Below are 15,483 nucleotides of genomic sequence, written 5' to 3'. Positions count from 1 at the left end.
ACATTGAAACCCTGACCCCCAGTGTGACTGTATTTGAAGACAGGGACTATAGGGAGGTATTTAAAATTCCTTTTTTTAAAAAAACATTTTATTTATTTATTTGACACAGAGAGAGAGATCACAAGCAGGCAGAGAGGCAGGCCTAGAAAGAGAGGGGGAAAGCAGGCTCCCTGCTGAGCAGAGAGCCCAATGTGGGGCTTGATTCCAGGACCCTTAGATCATGACCTAAGCCAAAGGCAAAGGCTTAACCCACTGAGCCACCCAGGCACCCCTATAGGGAGATAATTAAGGTAATTAAGGGTAAATGAGATCATGTGGTTGGGGCCCTGATCCTGTCAGGTTTAGTGTCCTTACAAAAAGAGACACCAGAGAGCTTGCTCTCTCTCCATGTACATTCACTAAAAGAAGATCATGTGAGGAGAGAGAAGGTGGCTATCTGCAAGCCAGGAAGAGAGGTCTCATCAAAATGTGAATCTTGCTGGGTCTTGATCTGGGACCTCTAGCCTCCAGAATTATGAGATATGAAATTTCTGTTTTTGTTTTTGTTTTGTTTTGTTTTGTTTCCTTTTACGGCATCCAGTCTGTGGTGTTACAGCTTTCTGAATGGGCTAATACATATATCCATCCCTCAGATAATTAAATTCCGTCCTATTATGTTGAAGGAAAGTATTTTCCCTATGCATAGGACAGACATAAACACTTTTATGGGTGCAAAGTGGTGGGAGTTGAAGGAATTTTAAGCATTTCTATGATTTCTCCCTTTCAAAAAGGTACCAAACTTATTTAGTGCAATGCATTGGTAAGTGCCAGAAAGACCAATAGTAATATTTTGCTTTGACCCCAAAGACAGTTTTTTTTTTTTAAACAGAGCCAATTTATTATCTCATAAATTATAGAAGGTGCTACTTTGATGGTAGCAGAACGTTCTATATAAAGTAAGTTATGTAGCTGGTCTCTGAATTTTCAAGCTTGAGCAAGTTTGTCAAATTCTTGGCAATTTTAAACTAGCAATTTCAACATGATTAAGAAATGAATGCTGTTTTAGGAATTTCTAGTGAAAAAGTTTTTATAACTGTATTTTGGAGATTTGAATTTGAAACTTGTTAAATTTAAGCTTCCTCTAAATAGGCTCTTCAACAAAATATATGACTGCCCCTTAGGATCATTGTCCTGGAATAGTAGATAATGGTGGAATTATGTAAAGTAATTCTTATTATATGTCTTGCCCTTAATAGGAGGTCCTTCATTTTGCTACTGTTAAGTTTATTGAGTGGTGATTGTAGTGAATTGAAAATGTATGCACTAGAGTATTACTTATAAAGAAATAGCTACTTTACTTTTGAAGTCAAGAAGTTTGGTCAAGTGAGATATAGAAAATCTGTTTTAACAAAAATGTGGCTAACAAGACCACCTATTATTTAATTTTAGCAAGAAATAAGGCAAAAAGCAAGTTAATACCAGAGATTTAAATAAAATATGCAAGAATTTTTCACAGTACAAACCCAGGTCAATATATATTGAATTCAGTCCTTTTTCTGGAAGTATTACACAATTATAAATAATGAAAGAGCAAAATATATACATAGGAGGATTACTATGCTAAGAATATAAATTAACACATTTGTAAAAGATTGTCAATATGAATTGAACCAGGAAGTGATTCCTGCTGAATTGTTAGTTGACCAAAACTGGACCTGATTTCCTTGATGCTCCTGTTCCATAGTACAGAAAGGTTTTGATCTCTGGGTTGTTTGCTTAGTTCATACAGAGCAGACTATCACAATTATTTCCCTGAAGTATTATTAAAAGAATAGTATTGTGAAGATAGACACAGTTTCAGAAAAAAAACCACTTAAGAGCAAGAAATCAATAAGCTGCATTTCAGAGAATGAAAAGCCAGTGGATGGTAATTTCATACATTATTCATAGATAGATGAATACACATAATGTGAAGGGGTGATGAGGAGGAGGGTGATGATGATGGTGATAAAAATTTGATGATAAACTAATATAATGTTGTATGTCAATTATACCTCAATTAAAAAAAATAAATTTGAAGTACATATTTTGGTTCCTCTCAGTTCCATTTCCTACATGCCGCTACACCCAACCACACATATCATTTTGAGCCCTTGGATAAACTAAGGGACATAGCTGCTTTGAAAAAGGTAAAAAAGAGTTCTTAAATTTACAAGCATCTCGTTGTTCTATTTTTGGTACCCGTGTTAAGAGAACGTAGATGTTGATTATTTTATTCCTTGCTTCATTGGTGATGAATTGAAGCAAATTTGATTCAGACAAGCAATTTGGCAGAATGATGCAGAGCCATCCACAAAAACATCTGTACTAATCATCCAATGCAGTAAATTAGAGCTACAAGCAAAAGACATTGATCCAGGAGGATCATTAACAGTTTTAACCAAATGATCTAAGTAATAGGGTAAAGGAAAGAACACTATCGAGGTCTTGCCTTTCAGATGTGTCCATTACCACTGCAGAAGCCTGTTGGTACTTGTGTCAATTCCAGCTGCTTTATGACTTCACTTCCTTTATACTATGGTAAGCAAGAAACAAGGATCAGTTAAGAAGTAAAAACTAAGAAAAATTATCCAAATTTCTTGGATTTCATTTACAAAGAGGTCTGTCACATAGGGAGAGATAATTGCTGCAACTGAACAAAATTAATCAGGGAGAAAGCAGAGGAGATGATGTATGTCCTCTGACAAAGTAGGGGCAGAGATGTACTTGTAGTCCTGTAGCTGCTTGACTTGTTTAAGACACAGGCGCTAAAAAAGATCTGTGAAAAACAATTATCATAGCTAAGGACACACAGTTATTAATTATCCATGACGTGTTGACATCAGATAATTAGTGTCCCAATTTTTAATAATATTTAATCATTAACTTTAGCATATAGAAAGAAATCATTAAATTTAGCATTGTCTGAGCATAGCACTTATAATGGCAACCATATATGGTAATAAAATGCAGAGTCCCTGGCTAAGCCATATCATTATTGTACAGTTTATTCAAATGTTACTAATACCCTTAAACATAACAAATTTACCTCCTGTGACATCACCTGGGATGTGATATATTTATGTGTATAGGCTTGTATATAGACAGTTTTAACTATGTGTACTTTTTAACCTCATGTGTTTTATGAACACATAAATATTCCTAGGAGAACAAGCATTAAAATGGTAGAGGAGCCTAAATGTTGCAGGTTTGGGTATCATGAACCTATAGATGACAAGTTAATGAATGGCCTTTTGCAAGATAAGAGGAGGCAGAGCTATAAGTTAAAAGTTTGAGAGAGGAGTTTTGAGCATACCAACAAGAGCTGACTGAATATAAAAACAAAGTGAAGAAGACCAAAAAACAGTACCCAGTCCAGTTGGATGGGTGGGCTGACATAGTAACCAAAGGAAGGGATAGTTTCCAAGTCAGTTAATCATAGAATGAAATGTCACAGGAGGTCAATAGAATGAAGAGGGAAGAAAGTCCATTGGATTTGACAATTTTGAGCCATGAGAAACAATTTTGAAAGACAGGTTGGAGCAAAAAATGTCATAATCATATTTGTCATGGTTGAAAACAAAGTGTAACACTATGGCATATGTGGTGTAAGTGCACAGTGTTGGCTGAATTGAATTGTAATAGATTACTTTTTATGCTGATTTCATACAACATTCATCAGACTGGTAAAAGCTCTAAGATAGATTATGAGTCGGAATTTTGTTTGGAAAAAAATTACTGCCTTTGTTCTTTTCTAATACATTATAATAACCTTGTTTTCTCCTTGTTTTGACATCTCATCCTATTTTCGCACGTCTCTGACATCACTAAGAACCCAAATTTAGCCTCACATAAATTTTACTGTTGAGAACCTGGTAATCTCAGTAGAGGTCATAAAAGGAAAGATGTTAATTCCATAAAGATAAACTATGCATTTATAACACTGTCTCCTCTAATATCTTTATTGTCATTCTTAATTTGAAATATTGTTATAAAATCAAGTGACTGCACTGACTCATAAAGACTATGTCTGTTAGTATAAAATATATAAATGGTTCTATTTATAGTTACATTTTATGTTATGTTTCTGTTTTCACATTTCTTTCTCTTCCTAGTTTCTTTTCTTTCTGCCAGACTTTTTAAAATATACCCCCATCATGTACTTACCTATGGAAAAGTTGGAGACCCACCTAAAATTTTGAAACTTTATTCTTGCTATCTTCAGTCAGTATGTTAATACTAATACTTTACCTTTTATTTTTAACCACATTTCCTTTATCTTTGAAAATGACATAAACGAAGAAGAGAAAGTCATAAGGCTATTTCAGCCAACCTTGGATAGTAATATGATTTGTAAGTTACTTCTGGTGCACCTGCTGCATTACATGCTGGTGTTATGTTTGAAAAGATACTAACCGAACTTCTTTAGATTGCTGTCTGACTACTTTGATGTTTCATTATTTTCTTCAATACAGGGATGCAATGGATGAATGGATCTTAATTATAGTGTCCTGGTGACTCTTTTTTCAGACCATTTTTCTGGACAAGCATCAGCCAATCTGACAAATCATGAACAGTTTACTTTATAGTTTGCTTAGGATTAAGTTACTTACTGGAACCTGCAGGGAACATAAAAAGCAGTGTCTTCTGATAAAATATCTTGGGTGTTTGCCATGTCTATTTTCAAATTTAATCAGTAACCTTTAGGAATGGAGAACTGTAAACAGTTCTTTGACAGATGTATTTTTTATACATTTACCTATAGCACTTCAAACACAAGCAGACTCTGTGTGTCAAATTTACATACCTAAAATCTTATTGTGTATTTGCTTATGAATTTTCTTACTTCTGAGTTTTGACCATGTGGAAAGAGCTGCTATGTAAAGTTTATTTTTATTGAAAAAAATTTTAGATATACTACTTTATTATAAGGTTTGAGTATTTGCAATGAGCCTCCTAATTGCCTATAGGTAATAGTGCAAGATCAGTTTTTATTATTTTGATTGTCTTTTAATTTGAAGGATTTTTATGTGATTTTGGAATGAATGGATTATTGAGGGGAATTTCATCCCAAATTTTGTCTTTTTTCAAGTTTAAATAAAATACGAAGTGGGAATTTTTCAAAGACGTGTAGTAAGTCAGTATCTATATTGTTATTAAAGACTTCCATAGAACAAAGATTTTTCAAGTTTTATGCTATTATGTTTTTTCTAACAGGGATTGTCCTCTTTTGTGAATTTCATATGCTGTCTACTAGATGACATAGTATTCCATTTAGCAATAAGTTTATTCTTACAGAAAAGAAAACTGCTATGTGTTTTCTTTATACAGGTCAATAAAAGCAAGATATATTCATTAGTTAGAGCAAGAAAATGAGTAACATATAAAGCCACATTTTCCAATAACTGTCATTTAATTGGACATTTTGTTTCATCTATCTTCTCTTAGGTGTATAATAAACACATCTAAAAGAACTCAAGGTGGAAATTAGATTTAGTGTCCCTCTGGGTAACTGAAATTACCCTGCCGTTGTTATAAAACACTGTTTTTTATTGTTCTAAGACTGTAAATAAATGTATTAACAGTAAAGAATTAACAAGACATCCAGGAAGACTTTATTTAATAATGATGATGTAAAATACTTCTTATGGCATTCGATTTATCTAATTTATAACTCTGTTTGATTACCCCAGCATGACTTTCATCTATAAGGATTGCACCCTGGGGACTAGTCAACTTATTAATTCATCACTTGTTCTTTTATGGTTGCAATCCCCATTATAGTATGAACATAGAGTGATATTCTCTTCTGAAAGCTGCCAGCCAACTGATTCCAGTCTAACTGACCTTTTGTTTGTAACTGTGATCCTAATGGTTATTCTATTGGCTTCTGTTTCTAACAGGTTACATTACAATCTCCTTTTTTTTGTCCCATGGTATCTTGATGAGGATAGGACAGCAAGAGTGAATTCCACACCTGCAATTACAGAGTTTCATAAAGAGGAAAGACCTGCTTCAAGTTAACCTGTAGTCTTTTTTTAAAATGCCTTTTGATTTATCTGTCACCTGATCCATCAGCAATGAATAATTTTCATGGAAGGTGCACTTTAATTACATTCCCATTTGACTTGCATTATCAAGCCCTATCTAGGTAATTAATCTCACCAAGTATCCAATTTCGGCCTTTATTGCTGGCAGGCAGGCCTCCTGAATTATGTGTGCTTGAATGGGTCTTAGGCCCTTTTAACCAGGCAGACCCTGAAAAAGATCTAGGGCCTTCAAAATCCTGGAACTGTGTCTCAGAAGATTTTTTTTATTCTTAGATATTGTAATTAAATTATATTTGACATCACAACCACACTTCAATGTCAATGAAGTCTATAGGTAATTGTAATCATGAAAGGTTTCATTTCTAGGTGTAGCCAATCTGCATGTCATTTTGTTTGTGGATGTATGTGTTAAATTGTTAACTGTAGCTAACATCTGTATCAATCCGCTGATACAAATTTGCCACAGTTACCACCTAAACCTAAGCATGTTGCTTGACTTCAGGATTTGTTTGTGTGAATTTAGGTGAATATTTGGGTTAAAAGATGGCTAGATCAAAATTAGAATTATAATTATCCTGCTTTATATTCAGTCATATACTCCATTTTCCACAGTTTTCCTTATTCTGCTTTAATAGACAACTTGCCTTTTATGTTTTAACTATCTCTTGATTTTGATGATTCTCATTCCTTGATATAATTTGCCTTTTTGTTATAGTCTTGTTTAATAACCTAGTGCATAAATGCATAGTGTTTTATAATCACTGGAGAAGATGTTTATTATGTATAAGGTGTTTTACTTCTCTTCTCTGAAGACATTTTAAAAAGAACTCTGGGAGCTCCTTGAAAATCCAGTTGAAAAAAAGGATAAATAGATTAACTGTTTGAAAGTGATCTAAATATCTGACAATATTTTAAACCATATATTGCCGGATTAACAGAAGAGAAGGTGTCCAATCTTTAGTAGACTGAATAGGTCATAATGTTTACATAGTAAACAAAAAATAATTTTGGAAAATTTGGACTGATACTACTGGGGAAAAGGATGAGTACTCCTCCAGCTTCTGCTCTCACCTCTATACAGTTAAAACTATAAATCTGTACCTCTAACTCTCGCCTCACTTACAAATTCCTGCCTTGTATTTTTATAAGGCTATAGATTATGGTTGAATTTATAAGTATTTCACCATTAAACCAAACTCTACACAAATAAAATCTAACTTTATCTTTAGAAAAAAAAATCTCTTTCATGTAACTTTAATTTGACCCTTTGTTTTTATGCAAATAATTAAACTCATTTCAATGTAGTACATATTAAAAACAGATTCCTGAAATGTGTGCATTACTTTGTAAGAATTGCATATTTCTTTATCCAAGGATGAGTTTCTCTTGTCATACAGGAATGAATCTACTATTAATTTTTTTCATAGTGGCTTAATTACCAGAATATACAGAAATATTTTACCATCCATAATTTTTCTCAAATGAAGATACAATAATTTAAAACTATTTGATAGACATGTTCATAATAATTGCCTTAAGCTATAGTATAGCTTAACTCAGAATTTAAATTGGCCAGGAATATTCATTACTGAATGGTTCACTATTTTGAATGCCTCAGTAAAGTGCGTATGCACACACATACACACACACACACATATGCATATTCAGAATGTATATTTATTTTGTATGAATATAAATTCATATTTAAATGAATTCTTTCATTTATGACTATACTACTGACATATACTGCCTCTAATAATTAGGTATGTTTTATCTCTTAAGTAGTTAGATATATTTCCCTTTAGATATTAATAGCCAAGCAGTTTATGGTGTTTTAATATCTCTCTCTACATTTAGTTTCTCTTTGGCACTTCTGAATGACAAGAGTTCTTATTTTCAGTAATTCTTAATTTTTGCTGTAATGCCATTTGAATTGTGAATATAACAAATGTAATTTATGTATTTATTTTTTAATAAATATAATTAAGGTTTTCAGATCAAGGAATTGAGGCTTAAAAAAAAAGACTATTTGTGTAGCATCATATAGTGAGCCAATAAGGTCAAATGGCTTGTTAACCAGAAACGTTCCATTTGAGTTATTTTGCTTTTCTCCTATATATTTTTAGATGTGGAGATTTTTCTGTGTATTGACTTGCCAAAAGTAGGCACTGCTTAAGCTACTTAGTCAATACATAGACTGAGATGAGCAGATTATTTACCTCTATCAAAATAAAATCTTTTTTTTATATATATAATAGTGCATGTATAGAAAGAATAGGCTTCAGAAGTATATTAGACAAGTTAGGCTCAGAACACTAGATTTGTTTTTTAATTAATTAATTATTTAACCTTTTTAAAAAATTTAAATTCAAGTTAGTTAATATATAGCGAATTATTGGCTTTAGGGGTAGAATTTAGTGATTCATCAGTAGCGAGTGCTCATTATTTCAAGTGCCTCCTAATGCTCATCACCCAATTAACCCATCTGCCACCCATCGCTCCTCCAGAAACCTGTTTTTCCCCTATAAGTCTCTTATGGTTTGCCTCTGTTTTTTATCTTATTTTATTTTCCCTTCCCTTCCCCTATGTTCATCTATTTTGTATCTTAAATTCCACATATGAGTGAAATCATACAGTATTTGTCTTTCTCTGACCAAATTATTTTCCTTGGACTAATAGACTCTAGTTCCATCCACATTGTTGCACATGGCACGATTTTATTCCTTTTGATGGTTGAGTAATACTCCATCGTGTATATATATCACATCTTTATCCATTCATCTTTTAGTGGACATCTGGGCTCTTTCCATGTTTTGGTTATTGTGGACATTGTTATTATTAACATTGGGGTATATGTGCCCCTTGAATCACTATTTAGAACACTGGATTTAAAACCAGAATATTTGAATCCAACTTGAACAGTTTGTTTTTTGACTTTGGACAATTAATGCAATCTTTATATCTAGCTAATTTTAGTATTACATGAAATAATACATGAAAAGGGGTTTATTAAATAAGAACACTTTGTTGTTGACTATTGGTGGTATTGATATAAAAGAACGCAGTTTTGAGGAGCTGTGCCATAAATTTAGCTGTGGCAAAGCACAGTCTTGGAAAAGTTAGCAAAACCATGCTGATTTTAATACAAATTAATGTTCTCTTCATTCTCACAATATGTAGCCCTCTCAATAGACAGACAAAAGTGAAGGCATTTATGAAAGCTTATTTCTGGTCAAAACCATCGTAATTCTTAGAATTCTGGGAATTAATAAGAGGTGTGTTAGATATAATCAATTTCTTAAAGTGAACCCTGAATTCTTAAGACACAAGAAATTTAAAACATATTTCTATTGCCAATTTTTATACTGTTACATGTTTAGAAAATGATGCTAAGTATCAATGTTATATTTTAATCCCTATTTTTCTAAAAATTAAGAAAATTAAGTAGTGTCAAAATATTTGATACATTATGGTACTATATGTGTAAGTCCATGTATTATATAAAGTTTAATGTTTAAGAAAATTTAATTCTCTAGGTATATAGATAGCTCTTATAACTTATATAGATAGATCTTATAATTTTCTTTACTGCTGTATCAGAATACAGCGCCACTTCCACTACTGAACCCAATTTATATTACATTTTGAGGGTAAGATAGTATAAAGTTGGAAGAGAATGATTTTATATAAACACATTGAAAAATTCTAAAGACTTTAATTACATTTTAAAAGGTATTATGCTATCCACCTTTATTACATAAGAAGAAAAAATTTAAATGACTTTTTAAGGTTTTATTTATTTATTTGTCACAGATAGGGAGAGAGAGAAAGAGCATGCACAAGCAGAGGCAACTGCAGGCAGAGGGAGAAGCAGGCCCCCGCAGAGTAAGGAGCCTGATAGGGGACTGGATCATGCCCTGAGCCAAGGTTAGAGGCTTAATCAGCTGAGCCACCCAGGCATCCCTAAATGACTTTTTAAATTACGATTTAATATTCAGATATACAAACTTAGGAAATTTTAAATGTTGGAAACATGTACATTTAAAACATAAGCCCACTTTTGGCAGACTGGGAGCAAGAGAAATATGATTTATTGAAATACAAATTTTGAAAGAAAGTTGAATATCAGTGTTTCAGATGTGGTATAAGATTACCCTTTTATAACTCAGTAAGAGCTTACTAATACCTGAAAATTGTTCTCTCATTTAATATATTTGATTGGTTTCTACTTTTCCACTGGTTCTTTCTCTTGGATAGAAATTGAGCCCTTGAATACACATTCTCATACACAGACCCTGCTTAGATTACTTCATACTGTTGGGGTTGGGGAGCAAAAATTGGGAAGCCAAAAGATGTAAAATAAATTAAAAAAAAAAAAGGCAAGGACAAAGAAGAACATAATTTTGCACCTGAGTTCCCATTTGGGGTGAAATGATACATGGCGGCAGTTTCCAGACCAGCCTTTACCTCAAAAAGTTGTTTTCTTTGCTTTTTACATTTCTACACCTAGGGACTGTTGATGGGCAGTTTTGGAAACATGACAGTATTCTTGGACTTCTTGTCCTAGACCTTTATGTGGTTTTACTTGTCCTCTCTGTCTTCTCTCTTCTTTCTTTTTTCCTTTTCTTCCCTGCTCCCTTTCTTCCTTTCTTTTAACTTCCTTGCTCCTTCCCTATGCCCCCCCCCATCTCTATTTTTCTCTCCTTCCAGCCTTTCTTGCCCTCCCATTTGTTTTGGTGGTGAGAAGCCAGGTACAGGAAAAACCATGAAACAATAGGAAACCACTATTCCAGTGTCACAAAAGTCACATAAATGGTGAACAAAGAACAGGTTGTTACCTAAGAATTCATTTCTTTGCCTCCAGGTTGCTGCAGATTTTTACATCCTGTGATATTTACTTCTCTTTCGGAGGTACGTCTAACTTGAAGGCTGCAGGTTTGAGATCAGTAGTGAGAATAACAACAGACTTGTCTGAGATGCTGTACTGTTGGATATAGAAAAAAATTGGAATTTTTTCTTTTCCTGCTAGCTTTCTTTAAGATAAATCTTTCAATTTCTACCAAAAACATTTATATAAATCAGAATGAGTGTTTTTAAAAAAGTAGTTGTTTGAGGCCCTTTGGAAACATTTTCTTTCCCTCACATACTTAAGAACTCTCCTAAATAAAAAGCACCACTATGACCAAACAGATTTTATATTTGTAAGAGTAGCTTTTTCTAAGGGTAGAATTTGTCAAAGAACTTCCCACAGAAAAGTAGGTCTCATTTCTAATTTGTATTCCAAAGAATAAAAATGGAGTCTTTTGTTAAAGTCTTACTCAACCAGTCTGTAAATACAGTCACTTACCACAAGATCTTGTGATTCTGACCTTTTGGAAATGGTGTGCGGTCACTGGAACCTTGCTTTTGATCACTGGTAATCTTTGACATTATTGAGCAACCTTATCCTTGAGGATCTTTCTCTAGTGTTCTGGGTCAGTCTCCCATGGGAGAAAAGTGAGGTTTTGAATTGTGGATTTGAAAACAAAGCACTAATACACTCTTCTGTTGTTTAAGGTACTTTCTGTAAAGATTCTCACTGCAGTGAATGTGCCTTTGCCAAATACCCTAAAACAACACCATCAATCACTTTTAATTACTCGTTTGTATTTCACTCATGCCTCTTTCCTGACCATTCCCAACCCCCATCCCCATAGATGCCAAACAAAGGAACAGGTTGGCCGTACAAACTTCTTTGTGCTTTTTTTTCTCTTCTACACTGTTTTATGAAGGGTATCCAACTTATATCACTTTAAACATTCTTCCAATTTATAGTGAAATTGTTATATTGGAAGAAAGATGCCATTGGAAGCAAGAGGTTACCTTGGCTGCCTGCTCAGTAGCTGCTATTGGAGTTGGTGTTGGGGAAGAGCTGTCTCCCTCTGCTCTTACAAGCTGTTTAAAAGGCTTTGTACATTGGTACATGTGACTGCCCACTAGGCTTTCAAAGCGATGGGCACACTATATCAAAGCAGTTTGTAACATATGGCATGTGAATAGAATCTGAAACTTTCATGTACACCATGCACTTGCTTGGTTTACTGATGTACACTCATTGAAGAGAGTATAAAGAATTTCCGTCTGGGCAATCTTAAAAATCAACAACCATGCCATAGATACACTTATGCAATATTTTATATTATTTTTCTCTTTTATATTAAAAAACCATAGTAATTGAAGGCTCCAAAGTCTTTGGTATTCAACACACTGCATGAACTATTTAAGTTTTTTTCCCTTTTATGACACTACATGTGCTTTATAGAAGTTAGAAATTATAATTAAATATCATCCAATTTCTATTGGGTAACAAGGATACTGATATTTGTACCTCTTTCCCAGGTTACGGAGAAAAAGATGCATTAACCATCTCTCATATCCTAAGTCCTCAGATCTCTAGCTCCTTGTTTCTTTAGAATCTTAAAAGAGATAAATAAGGGAGTTTCCCCAGGAACGATTTGAATCTTAATAATCCTTTTTTCATTATTATATTGCTAAGCCATTTCTCTCTAAGTTTTCACCAAATGCAAAGGAAAATGATGCAATTTATGGCTATTCATATGCTAGTAAGAAATTATTGTAAGGAGAATTCAGAACTATGCATTGTTTCCAGGTCTCCATTTTAATTGGTATAGATAGCATGGGATTTAAAAATAAAAAACAAAAACTGTAGTTGATTACTGCAGGGTTACCATATTACAGGTTAATTTAGGGTCCAATAGGTTTTTCCCTCTTGCCTCTTTCTTTTTTCTTATCCTCTAAATCTTTTCTGGTGGTCTTACTCACAAAACACAGGTGCTTTTTAAAAAATATAATTATTTCACTGCTTTAAAAAAAAAAAGTAATTCCTTATGTCTCTAATGACACCCAGAACTTTAACTAATCCTTTGGAATTATAATGTAAATACCAATGTAGTTGTAAAATTTTAAATAGAATTTATGTCCCAGGTTTGGTCAGGGCAAAAAGCTTATATTACAACCCTAGACAGATAATATAACACATATGTAGATGATTATGCTTTACACTGGATGAAAAGTCCCATTTCATTCTAATTCTAAAAACAGAAGTGGAGAGAATTTTTATAATATTTCTTGAGTTCCCTGCCCCCATACTATTTGGAAGCAGAAAAAGCAAGACTGAAGTTACATAAAAGATATTTAGGGATTCAGCCCTGCCTGTTAACAATTTATTGACTCTTTAGGTATCAAATTCTCAACAATTTTATGAAGAATATGTTATTATCCAGAAAGTGGGAGGAAGTTAACAAATGGCCCAAGGTGATAAGGCTGTAAAGTGGCTGGGTGAGAGACCAGTGACATCAGACAGTCCCTGTGGCCAATCCTCTTATTCCCTATGCTATACTATCTCTTTCTGCTCTTGATTTTTATAGCTGTGTTGTCCTATTTCTGGAGAAAATGTCAATTCTAATAAACATGTGACGCATACTCATACTGGAAAATTTCTAAATATGGTCGACATACCACAATCTATGCTACTTTTGGATTAAGTGTAAAAGTGAAACATCGAATATATTCATGGTTATCAGGGAATTAAATGGATTTGCATCACACTTTTAACCTTGGTATTTGTGGATTTGATTCATAATATATCCTAGTTACAATGCATGGAAAAACACACAAGGATAAAGATTTCCAGAGTAGCAGCCATGATAACATCTAACATGCTCCTTTGGACATTTTTTCTAACATCATAGGTTAAATTTACTCTCTAGTAATTGGAAAGTATTTCAAATTGTAGGTATTGTATATTCAGGTTAGAGAATTATTGCTAGAAATGTAAAATTAATTTCTGTTATTTTAATAATTTGAACAGCGTTTTTCACATTTAAATTAACTCTTTGCACAATTTAATTGCTTAAATCTTTGCCAGATCATGTTGTTGATCATATCAGTTTATTTGAAAATTTGAAATTCAAAATATTCTGAATATTTTTTATTTGTTTTGAAAACTTAAAACATTTTTCTAAAACATCTCTTGCTTTTGCTTTCAGAATTTAAGGTGTATTAATAAGATGTGCACTGGGCTCCTTGGTGGCTCAGTTGGTTAAAGCTTCTGCCTTCAGCTCAGGTCATGATCCCAGGGTCCTGGGATTGAGCCCCACATTGGCTCTCTGCTCAGTAGGGAGCCTGCTTCCTCCTCTCTCTCTGCCTGCCTCTCTGCCTACTTGTGATCTCTATCTGTCAAATAAATAAATAAAATCTTTAAAAAAATAAGATGTGCACAAAACCAATACTAATGTTACTACAAATTTGCTAACTTTGCCATGAGCAAATACATTAAAGTGTAGCACAGAAATTAAACATGATTAAATTTATGATTGGGTTCCTATGTAGAAACTGCATGTAATAAAAACGCAAGCCACTTAGCAGAGAGAAATAGAAATTGCAATTTTTATAAAAGTTCGTGTCACATTAAAGATGGCACATATTCCGTAAGTCCACATTCTGTAAGTAACTCATTGTTTAGAGTATGTTCTCTTTTGAGTTATTGCCAGAGTTAGCAGAGATGTAACTTGCCAGAGTGAGGGTGAGGGGAGTTAAAATTTCCATTATTGTATTGTATTTTATGAATATTATTATTCATTTATTAATTTTACAAGAAGACTCTTTATTTAATTTAATTTTTTGCTTGATTCATTTCCACTCCTCAGCTCCCACTAGGTTCACTGAGCTCTGCTGTAAACATACTTTAAATCCAATTCTGTGAGAATATTCTTAAATAAGTGCTCTTATTAAACATGTTTTCTAAAGCCAAGCACCTAAAAATGTCAGGTGCATAGCAGGTGCATAATACATATTTTTTGAGAAAATAGGTTAATACATTATTTCTATTGAATTGAACTATGTGAGTGAATGTGACTTAGAGTTGTCTGTGTTCCCCTTAAGGCAGAGTTGATGTAATGAAAGCCTATTCACTCAATATTGGCTTGTGGATACTATAGAACAGATAAAACAATGTAGTGGTTTACCCTACCAGCTAAAATGTGAAAAATACATACCATTAAAGAAATCACTGATAAACCAGACAATGTATAATGCAGTTGTTGCTGTTTGCCACACACACAGATTACATTGGAGACTCATTGGATAAGAGAGCATTAGCACCTCAACTGTTTGCATATTTAAAATGAAAAAAATTTTTGTCCTCAGTTATGCAGATTATTTCTTTAACTCTCCTTGATCATGTCTTTGAGAACATAATGTGTATACATAATAAACTAATATACATTCTAGAAGGAATCTCTTTTTCTAAGTTCTAAAAGAAAAACAAAAGAACTACGTCTATGTTTGATTTGAAGGAGCTCCAATACGTGCTTTTCATATTTGTTTTCTGCTAAAGATATAATCTGGATATTTC

At 33.2% G+C, this 15,483-nt stretch overlaps 1 protein-coding gene across 6 annotated transcripts in view; it reads left to right on the top strand.

Moving 5' to 3' along the window:
- EPHA7 (EPH receptor A7) overlaps positions 1-15,483 on the top strand; it is a 169,557-nt gene that overhangs the window by 70,613 nt on the left and 83,461 nt on the right. Inside the window, exon 6 of one of the 6 annotated variants that reach the window (XM_059401079.1) lies at positions 10,933-11,084. The exons of the other annotated variants lie outside the window; for them this stretch is intronic. Coding sequence (XP_059257062.1) covers positions 10,933-10,994 — 62 coding nt within the window. The 3' untranslated portion in view covers positions 10,995-11,084. Of the gene's footprint in view, positions 1-10,932; positions 11,085-15,483 lie in introns of those variants that run through there. 6 annotated transcript variants of the gene reach the window in all.

This window comes from Mustela nigripes, chromosome 5 (genome assembly GCF_022355385.1).
Source record: "Mustela nigripes isolate SB6536 chromosome 5, MUSNIG.SB6536, whole genome shotgun sequence".
NCBI classification, from domain to species: domain Eukaryota; kingdom Metazoa; phylum Chordata; class Mammalia; order Carnivora; family Mustelidae; genus Mustela; species Mustela nigripes.
The sequence above is the reverse complement of the archived record's forward strand: the minus strand, read 5'-3'. Positions and strand labels throughout refer to the sequence as shown.